This window comes from Sylvia atricapilla, chromosome 14, assembly GCF_009819655.1.
Source record: "Sylvia atricapilla isolate bSylAtr1 chromosome 14, bSylAtr1.pri, whole genome shotgun sequence".
In the NCBI taxonomy this organism is placed as follows: Eukaryota; Metazoa; Chordata; class Aves; order Passeriformes; family Sylviidae; genus Sylvia; species Sylvia atricapilla.
The window spans coordinates 16,341,388-16,351,877 of record NC_089153.1 but is presented as its reverse complement, the minus strand read 5'-3'; the positions used below and the strand labels follow the sequence as shown (position 1 = coordinate 16,351,877).

Below are 10,490 nucleotides of genomic sequence, written 5' to 3'. Positions count from 1 at the left end.
ACCTGTGGGGCCAAATCCCACTTTTCCAAACCTTTGAGGGAAAGATGGATTTTTGCACGAGATTAGGGTGATGTTCAGCCTCTCCTGTAGGAAGCAGAGATTCTGGTGAGGTTGGAGATAATCAGTCATGTCTTTTTGCGGGTGAAGCAGCTTTTCATTTCCCTGGGAAGAGATTAGGGTGGGAAGGCAATGGTTCAGGTGTTCTTTGGGTGAGATGAGACCAACTGCTCCCCTGAGCCCCTGCAGCTGGGGCTGAGGCACAGAGGAGCACAGAGTGTGCCAGAGCCTGGGGGGAGAGAAGCACAGAGCTCTCCAGAGCAAGGTGAGGCTCAACTGGGCTTTATTTGGGGTTTCTTGAAAAGACTTGTGTCAGTGGGGTGCTTTTTGCAGGGTCCTGTGTGTGTAGCAGGGTTGGAGAAGCCAGTGAAGCTCAGGCTGGTGTTGCAGAGCAGCTCAGGAGCTGGTGCTGGTGATACCTGAGGCTTGTTTTCCTTGGTCAAAGCAGTCCTGGTTTTACTGGGGTGGCAGAAGTTGGGCAAAAGTACCTGGAGGAAGGACTAGGTGCTGGCAGGAGGAGCTGGTGGAGGTGAATACCGGCAGAGAGGGGTGTGTTTAATGTCCCCGTGTCTCACAGGGAGGGATGTGTGGGAAGTTCCCACCGGGTTTTTTTTTTTTTTTTTTTTTTTTTTTTTTTTTTTTTTTTTTTTCCCGTGGCTGTGCTGCCCCCCTGTAGAAGATGTAAATTTTGTCAGCGTTTTCAGAATTGTGATTGTTTCATCTCCCTTTTGCAGAGTTGCAATGAAATGTGAAACTCACGGCGGTGGTTTTCTATTACTATTAGAAATCCCTTCCAAAATGGGTATATTTAATGTATGAGGTTGCTTGGAATTCTCAAAGCCCCCACTTCAGCAAACTGCAGCCATCTGTTATCTTGTGAATTCTTTGTAGGACCAACACCTGAAGTGCTTTAGAGATTTTTTTTCCCCTTTTTTGTTGTGTGTGAGCAGGGATCTGTCAGTAAAGACACCAGTGCAAAAGCCACTGGCTTGTGTGAGTCAGGGAGATGGAATCAGTGACACATGAAGTCCTTCAGCCTGTTCAGGTGGGCTGGACTGGTTGCATTTTGCCTTTGCCTGGCTTGTCCCAGTGCTGCAGGGGATTGTTGGAGGCAGCTCCCAGTCTGATGGCTGAGGTAGCACATTTCTCTGTGCACGGCTGGGATGGTGTCTAGACTGGGCTGGTCACTGCCCAGTCATGTTCCTGAGGCTGAGCCCACAGCTCTGCTCTCTTGTGGGCTCAGCACCTGAATCACAAAAAAAAAAAAAAATGCAAGAACTGCAGCAATGCTTCTGATACAATCTCATGGCACAACCAGCTGGGGCCTCAACCTCGTTCACACCTGTGAATTACAGATTTGGCTGGGCCAGGATTTACAGCTTCACATCCTAAAGCTGTGATTTTGTCCCTGATCACTGGGGTTGTTCACTTCCCTCCCCTAACCCTGATATTCCTTTCCCATTGCTAAACCTGTTGAGAAATGTCGGTGCGATTTGCGTTGGACAAGCACAGTCAGAGCTCAGGGAAAAAAAACCACTTGGGGAAAGCTGTCTGCACACCTTGCCGGGTTGATTCACTCAGGAGGCAGCGAAAGAATCCTGGATCTGCTCGGGATCTGCAGGGAGGAACTGAGGAATGAAGCAAGAGTTTATCTCCCTCTTACGGCCGAATCCCGAACAGCTGCTCTTGGAAAGGGAGGGAAGGAGCAGGAATTGCTGCACTCCGTGGTTGTGGAGAGACCCCAGCTGCTCACTAGCAGTTCAACCCAGCTCTTTTCAGGGGAAACTGCTAAAATACCTTTTTCACTGCAGTATGAACCATGAAATATCTGTGAAAGAGTTAAACCGCTCCAGTTCTCTGTGGGTTTGAACCCAGAACTGGCCAAATATATAATTATGGAATTTTAGAACGGCTTGTGCTGGAAGGGACCTTAAAGCTCACACAGGTAATGGCAGGGCTCGAGTCAGTGTGACCCACTCAAAAACTTTCTTTGCAGTTGCAAAGAGGCTCGGGGAATCCAAAATCCACTCAAGGTGGAACTGTGACCTTGATGAGGTGATCAGCAGCTGTGGTTTCTGCCTGGCTCTGGTGGTAACCTGCTCCAGGTTTCACTGAAAAGCATCTCTGCAGTTATCACAGGACAGTTCCACGGCAAGTGCCTCAGGAATCATCCCCTTTATTTGATGTAAGATTTGTGTCAGAACTTTAAAATAGCATCAGGAAATGCCTATTAATTTAAAGAAAGAATCCCTTTTACTTCAAGAATGTGTTATAAACACATGATTCATCACTTCACTCTGTTCAGTACTTGGAATTAAGTTTATCTTGGGCTAAAATATGTATGTGAAAATGGATTGCTTTGTGTGTTTGATATGCATCACATGTACACTTTTCAGGAATAATGGGGGAAAGGCAATGGAATTCTGCTGTTCAGTTTTTCTATCATGACAGCATTTGGGACAGAGAGGAACACAGAGATCAGAACTGTTGTATGGCTGCAGGCCAGGGTTTGATGGGAAGAAGGGAAAGTAAAGAAAGTTCTGCAGTGCTGCAAGTGATGCTTGTGCAAACATCTCAGTTTAATGTCAGCTTCTTGATTCCTTGAATGTCTTAGACCTCTCTGCCTCCTCAGGCTGTGTTTAACACACCCAGCACAGCTACACCGGACTCATTCCCCAGCTTTAGTCCCACATCCTGCTGCAGGGACAATTTCACTTCTGTAGCGGGGACAGCTTTGCTCTTTTGTTCTGGTGTGAAGATTTCTATTGCATCACTGAGGTTTTAAGGCTGGAACCCTGATTCTGGCTGTGTGACTGGCAGAATTTAATCGAAGGGCACTGCATGACTCCTCCGTCAAAAGGACTTTGGTGGCTTTTGTCACTGTCCCATTGTGTCAGGGGCTCCTTTCCAAGGCTCTGATCCAAAGCAAGGACTTCAGAACCCCAACATTAAAGCCTGTGACCCCAAACCGGCTGCTCCATCTCTTCAGGTGCTTCTGTTGTGATCTGAAGGTTCCCACAGCCACTGGGCCCCAGCAAAGGCACAGCAGTGTCAGAGCTCAGAGTGAACAGGAGACAACAATTCAAAAGCCTTTTAAAAACCACCCTGGCTGAGCCTGTTCTCCTCCACTCATCCTTTAAAGCTGCTGTCAGATAGGAAATGCAAGTTGAGGTTCCCTCCTCACTGCAGGAGGGAAATCCAGTTTGACTTGCTACAAAAAAACCCGAGCTGGTGTCCCTGCTCCCTGACTACTCCTGTTGTCATCCAGAATGTGCCTAAGCACAGTCAGAATCCTTTCCATTTGCTTTCTAAACCCTTTAAGAAATTTTTTCCCCCGAACAAGCATTTCAGTTCTAAAGAAGTGGTTGAGAACCCTACCAGGAGGTAAAAGGTTCTTTTCTGTCAAGAGCTGCCCTTAAGGGAAAACATTTATTACACATTGAAGCAGTCTTTAACCTCCAAACCAACACCCAGGAGAGAACCCTTTACTCACATAATCCTCAAAATATTTTACATTTTTTGAGACATCTTCTGTGGAAAGGATACTAAAACCATCTTATTTCATGGTAAGAAACGACCCCAGCTTGTTAAATCTGGATTAACCCATAAAATGTGTAAGGTCACACCCTCCTTAGGGTTCCAGCATCAGGACTGGATTTCTTTACATAAATCCTTTATTTTAGTTAAGAATCTTAATTCTTTAAGTTCATCCTGGATTTCTTTAAATAGTTTCTCTGTAAGAAAAAAAATGCTGAAAAAACCAAGCCTCAGAGATGCTTTTTGAGGTGTTTTATTGCAAAAAAAAAAAAAGGTGTGGACATTTGCTGGCAGAACAGGTTATCACATTCTCCATGTGACTGTCATCCAGAGGACACTGCATGCGTTCAAGCTGAAAGCATAGGACAGTTTCCACCAGGCACCTGAGAAAGAAAAGTCTTCCAAGCAGAAAAAGACAAATTTCCACCTGATCCCCTACTCTGGTGTGCCCTTTGCTCCCCAGAGCTCCCTGGGAAATTGGAGTGACATCAGCTATAGGCATAGCCAACTGTAAACATCTTCCTGTGTTCCACAGAATGGATCTGGATACTGGATCCTGAAGCTTTAGCTCCAGTTTTGAGCAGGAAATGCCTTTCCCAAAGCAGGCAGCGCAGTGAGTTCCACCTGACCTGGCACCTGCTGCTCCCTGGAACCCAGCAGAGGAGCACGAGGCTTCCCCTCCTCTGGCTTTTCTAACAAAGGAAATCTCTACTTGGTCTCCAAAAAATACCCCACACCCCCAAACCCTCCTTCCTTTCTTTGTGCTCTTTGTAGCACCTCAACCCACTCCCCCACTCCCTCCAGACAGCAGACAACTCCCTTTTTTCCTTCCCACCCCCTTGCCCGAAGGCATGACTAATGAATACACATTTCAGCTCACAGCAAAACCCTCTCCACACTTGGGCTGTCCCTCCACAGGCACAACTCCAGGTGCACCTGAATTTCCCCGTTTCGGTGCCTATTTCCCACAGGCCTAATAAAGGTTAATCATCTTTGGCAGACAGCAACCCTGCACCAAAGGGAACAAGGAATCCATTGCCAGTCTAACAGGGCATGTTGCAACTGCAGCTGCTCAGCAGCAGGATCTCCCTGCAAGGAAGAGAAAAAAAAAAATTAGAAAATATTTCAGAGCACGTAAAAGCACCTTTCACAAGTCAGTGCATTAGGATAAATTAGGATATATTAACAGCTGCACTTTGCTGTGGGTTATAATGGACTTTTAAACTACTTGAACCAGACAAATGCAAAAATTCAAGGCATTAAAGCTGCAAGTCACAAGTAAATAACTCAGGATGATACTACAGCCACTTAAACTTCTACTATTAAGCTAAAGCCCCATGCTGGTTGCTCTGCTAATTCCAAGCATTAGAACAGCCACTGTGGGTTCTTCATCCTAAATAAATCAACTGTAGATTATATGGAGCCTTTTTTGCTTTCAGGAAGGCCTGGCAGATGGAACAACTGACAATTAACTCCCTTTCATGCAGCATGGTTTAAAGTCCCCCAGCAAAGCTGCAGATTGAAATTTCCCACCAAGGCAGTGGCTCCTCAATATCCAAATCAACCTTTGCACATCTTGTGCTAAGAGAGAGGAGCAGTTACGGCCTCCCCAAGGCCCCTGGAGTTATTTTAATCACAAAAGCCAGAATGAACTTGTTTGCCACAAAGGCACCTCAGTCCTGGCAAGATCCAGGTCGCTCTGTTTAAACCAGGTTTTTGAGTGAGCAGTTTTTCACTCCCAGAGATGTTGCCCTTAGTCCAGCAGGACTATTTTGGTCAGTGACAATTCAACACCCCAGTGTTTGTTTTCTGAAGCACAGATACCTAAAACTTTCAGTGCTAAGGCACAATAACCTGTCACCACTCTATTCCCATCTGTGTTTCAGTAAATGATATATCATTTTTAATCTATTTGATACAGTTCTGAAGGCAATCCAGCCACTTCCATGTTAATGCTGCTGGATATGCTTTTTCTTTTTTTGGATATGCTTGACTGGAATAAAAAGCCTTTTGGGCTGATCCAAACCCAGCTCTGGCAGAGTGCACAGTGTTCCTTGATAGCTGATTTACATCACCCCTAATGTCTTAGTCCCAGTTATTTTTAGCAGCCACTGGAGGGGCAGAGGGCTGTGTGACAATGACAACAGGATCAAAGTGTCCCCCTGCCAAGCCCTCCTCTATCTTGCACTGTACAAATGCAGAGATGAGGCACAAGGAATGTCAGCAGTTAAGTGCAGAGATACCAGACCTTTAGGAGGCATCCTGAGATGGAGCAGGAGGATCTTTATTCTCAGGCTCTGGAGGAGGAGCTGGCACATTTTCCTCTTTCTTTTGTGCAGCCAAAAATTCATGAATCGCCCTCTCTATCTGAGGCCTGAAGATGTGGTTTAGTTTTGGATCCACCACCTGAGAAATAATTCTGTCCACTCCAGCTTCCAGCATTCCTGACCTTGAACAAAGACAAAGAAGTCATTCAGCTCCTCTGAAAAACTTCTCCCCAATCTCCTCCAGAAACTCTCCAGAGCCCTGCTGTCAACTGCAATTAGCATTAACATGGTGAGAACTGCAGCCTACTCAGGAGATCCTTAACAGGGACTTGTTTCACTCACCTATTTCTCTCCCTGCTCCCTACAGAATTAACAACTCACAGCTGCTCTCCCAGGTACTTAAATGACACCTTGGCCAAGAGCCACCTTTAACAGGGCTCCTGTGGAAACCAGGTCAACATGAAAGCAAACAAACACATTCTGGCACAAATACATTCTGGCACAAGAAGAGAAATAAGCTATTCTGAGGAGGAGGGCAGGTGAGAGCACAGGCTTTTTTTTTTTTTTTTTTTTTGGCTGAGTGGAGGGAGAAGTGCCCTGCCCTGTAAGAACAGGACTGTCACTTGCTCCTTGTCTAGACAGATGGGTATGAATTATAAAAAGAAGACAGTGAGCACACAGCAGAGGTTCTGGACTGGGCAGCAGGAACTGAAGTGACTTCAGGGGCTGCGTCAGGCTCCTGGAGCGTGGGGCACAGGCTGTCTGGGAGGGTTAAGTCATGTCTGCAAGGCAGCAGGGACAGGAAATGGAGACGTTCAGGGCACTGGGAGAAGGAGCCGCAGGATAATGGGGATGTGAAGGATGCAGAGACAGGCCACCTCGTGCCACCTCCAGGTAAGAGCAGCCTGGACACACACCTGGAGACCCCCAGGGCTCAGCCCTGCCCCTCCAGGAGTGACAGGGACTGTCCAGACTTCCCATGACTGGGGCTGTTCTTTACAACATCCTGTGTGCAACACCTCATCCTCCTCTCAGCAGCTCTGGGAAGCAGCGTAAGCTGTCAAGAGTCACAGAATGGTTTGCGTTGGAAGGGAACCTTAAAACTCATCCTGTTCCACCCCCTGCCATGGCAGGGACACCTTCCACTGTCCCAGGCTGCTCCAAGCCTGGTCTTGGACACTTCCAGGGATCCAGGGGCAGTCACAGCTGCTCTGGGCACCCTGTGCCAGGGCCTCCCCACCCTGACAGGGAAGGATTTATTCCTAATATCTACTGTAACCCTGCTCTCTCAGTTGAAGCCATTCCCCCTTGTCCTGTCCCTCCAGGCCCTGGTAAATTGTCTCTCTCCATCTCGTTGGCCCTGCAAGGCCACAGTGAGATCACCCCAAAGCTTTTCCTCTCCAGGGTGAACAATCCCAGCTCCCCCAGCCCTTCCTCACAGCAGAGCTGCTCCATCCCTCTGCTCATCCTGGTGCAGAGATTGCTGCTGACAGCAGTTGAGTCTAAAACCTCTGGCATCCTCAGGACTCTTTCTCTAAAAAATCTTGAAAAGCTTTTCTCTTTCCTGAAAGTTAAGATCAAGGTCATCCAGCTCAGGATGGCAGGTACTGTTTTTGCAGCAATAATTTGGACAACAGATCTAAGTATTTCAGCTCTCAAACCACCCATTTCACCTCTCACAAACACCCACTGCAGGCAGAACAATAATGTGCATTTTGGGGAGAGTTCAGACACTCTCACAGCGAAACTCAAGGAGGACAACAGAAAGTGGTGTGAAAAACTTAATTCAGCCAGTCCTCCCATGCCTTAGGTGATTTATGGCTTATCAAATCTCGTTTATTGTGCAGGCTGCTGCTCACTTACTGGATCACACTCTGCCTCAGCCCATTCCGTAGCTGGTTCTTGTTCATGGCTGGGTTCCATTCCTGCTTGTCCAGGTGGGTCGAGACAAAGTTGTCGACTTTCTGCCTCAGGTTCTGATAGGCTGGCTAAAAAAAATAAAAATAAATATAAATCCAGCTCAGCAGCTCGAATACCTCCAAACAGCCCCCTGCCAAAGCCCTGCACAGTGCAGCTATTGTCACACACAGACTGCTCTGCTGTCTGTGCTGCCCTCTTTTCACTCTCGGAACAAAGATAATCCTGTTTTCCCTGAGAACACAACTGGAAATTGCACAGAACGGTCAGTGTTGTAATAATTCCAACAGCTGGACAGATTGGGGCTGAAATTGTAGTGAAATGCAAACTGTGCAGACTGAGGTTGTTTAAGCAGAGTTCTTGTTGTCTGGAAACCCTCCACCCCAGAATTCCTAGGAAAGTGGCTGAGCAATACTGTCACTAAACAAGAACTTCAATTATTTGCTTCTGTGGCACTAGCAGAGAAGAATAAAAATATAAAATTGTAATTTTAAAGATAGTTATAACTATTTGAGTTTTATCAGAGGAAATGTAATTCCACTGAAGAGGAACTTCACTAACAAATCCATGTAAATACTCACGACAGTCCACATCGTGGATGCAAGGGAAGGACAAGAGGGAAAAGAGGGATATTTCAGATTTGATGTGTCTGTCCTGGGGGCTGGCCCTGGAGGAGAGCAGCAGCTCCCAGGACAGGCTCTTGCTGAAGCATAAAACTTTGAGAAAGCAAAATTCAGCAAAAAAACGTTGAAGTTTGACAGAGTCACTGTGAACAACCCAACGCGACACTGACAATTCAACACCGGCAACAAATGATGAGGGGTTTGTTGGGCTGACAAAAAAAATAATGTCAAACAACAGCCCGAGAACACCTACTCAAGAAACAATGGTTAAAGGCTTGGTTTGAGAATATAGAGGTGCTTGAGAATACGGGGATTTTTGAATTAAAGGCTGAGAGCAGCACTGTTCTTTACGGGAAGGTGTTTTCCCCGGAAAGCCTGGGCTGAGAAATGAAAGGCTGAGCCTGTTCCCTGCCCGTCCGTGCCGGGGTGTGGATGTGGCTCCAGGATGTCCCGGGATCAGCCCCACAGCGGCGGGGAGCGGCCGGGGCCTGGCCTCGGTGCCCGGCCCCCGTACCTTGGTGTCCACGTCGGCCAGGCAGTCGCGGCGGAAGCCGTCGAAAAGGCCGCGGCTTTTGAGCTGCTCCACGATGATGGCGATGAGCTGCGGGTCCCCGGGCGGCAGCGACGCGGGGTCGGTGGGCCCGGGCCCCGCGGCCCCCGAGCCGCCGCCGCCGCCTCCCGCCGCGGCCCCGCCGCCGCCGCCGCTCTCCGACATCGCCCGCGGCCTCCGCGCCGGCGCCCGCCGATGGTGTCAGCGCCTCGCGGTGCATCACGGGGAGGCGAGTTCTCCTCCGGGGGGATGCTGTGTGCTCGGTGGCCCCGGAGAACTACACATCCCAGCGTGCACCGCGGAGCGGCCCCGCGAGGCAGCGGAAAGGCGGGAGCGCGGCTGTCGCGGTGCATCTTGGGAGTTGTAGTTCCGTGAGGAGCCTCCCCTCATCCACCGGCGGCTGTGTGGGGATGGCGGAGCTGGGATCAGCCGGCCGGAGACTCACAGGGCTCCCCGTGACGGGGTGAGCCCAGAGGAGCCGGGCATTCCTCAGCATCGCCCGGATGCTCCAGATGTGCAGCTGGATGCTCAGAGATCCCCGCCCGTGATAACAGCGGGGTTGTGACTTGCGTGTGTTCTCCTGTGCCGTAGTGAGCGCACAGATAATGGAAATTGGGAAAAAGCCCACATTTATTTGTGTGGGATCGTGCTGTGTTTCTGTCGGGATCCTGGGACCCGACTGCCGCCAGCAAAGGGCTGACACCGATGGCACCCGTGAGCTGCAGGGCACGAATCCTGCGCGTTGGGTTTGTTCCCTTCCCAGCGATGCTGTACGCAATAATTAGCTCATTAGGATGTTCTCATCCTAATTCAGGAGGACAAGCAGTGCAGGAGTGTCATCACAGGATCTCAGAATAGTTGAAGGATGTCAAAGTTCATCCAGTTCCATGCCCTGCCCTGGCAGGGACACCTTTCACTGTCCCAGGCTGCTCCAAGCCCATCCAGCCTGGCCTTGGGCACTGCCAGGGATCCAGGGACAGCCACAGCTGCTCTGGGCACCCTGTGCCAGCCCTGCCCACCCTCACAGGGAAGCTTTGAGGAGAGAAGAAGGACAAATGGCAGCGTGAACAGACCCTGACACCTCCAGTGACAGTCGTGGTTTGGGGACACCCGCGATGTCCTGCTGCAGCAGAATCCTCCCCTCTGCCTGGTCACTGTCACTGCTCGGTGCTGGCTCTCTGGGGATGGGGTACGAGACCCTCACGGCTCATCAGAAATGTCCCTGGAATGTCATTCCTGCCTGACGGCTGCCGGCAGCCCTTTGTCCCCAGCCCCTGTGACACTGACCCGGTGTCGCCCCGGAGCTGAGCCCGGGCAGGAGGATCGGTGGCACTGTGCCGGTGCCCTGCTCCGGTGCCACCCGCAGGGATGTGTGCGTGTTACTCCATGGCTCTTTGACCCTCGTGCTGATTGTCACACGTGTGACAGCAGTGACAGGACGCTCCAGAGACTGGTAAGAGCCGGAATAGGAACGTGGTTTATTGAACAGATCTGTCAGCACCCTGCGCATCCTCTCGGGGTGCTTGTTAGGGCACATGG

The 10,490-nt window shown here is 49.6% G+C and overlaps 1 protein-coding gene across 2 annotated transcripts; it reads right to left on the bottom strand.

The window, feature by feature from the left end:
- Nucleotides 1–3,831: 3,831 nt before the first annotated feature.
- On the bottom strand, nt 3,832–9,125 carry BOD1 (biorientation of chromosomes in cell division 1). Of its 2 annotated transcripts, XM_066329380.1 has the most exons (4): nt 8,916–9,125; nt 7,725–7,849; nt 5,843–6,043; nt 3,832–4,683 (listed from the first exon to the last, which is right to left on the bottom strand). In XM_066329380.1, exons 1-3 carry the CDS (start codon nt 9,114–9,116, stop codon nt 5,845–5,847), a joined length of 525 nt encoding a protein of 174 aa, XP_066185477.1. In that variant the 5' UTR covers nt 9,117–9,125; the 3' UTR covers nt 3,832–4,683; nt 5,843–5,844. The 2 variants fall into 2 exon arrangements, with proteins under 2 accessions (XP_066185477.1, XP_066185478.1); XM_066329381.1 differs by lacking the exon at nt 5,843–6,043.
- Between the last annotated feature and the right edge of the window lie 1,365 nt (nt 9,126–10,490).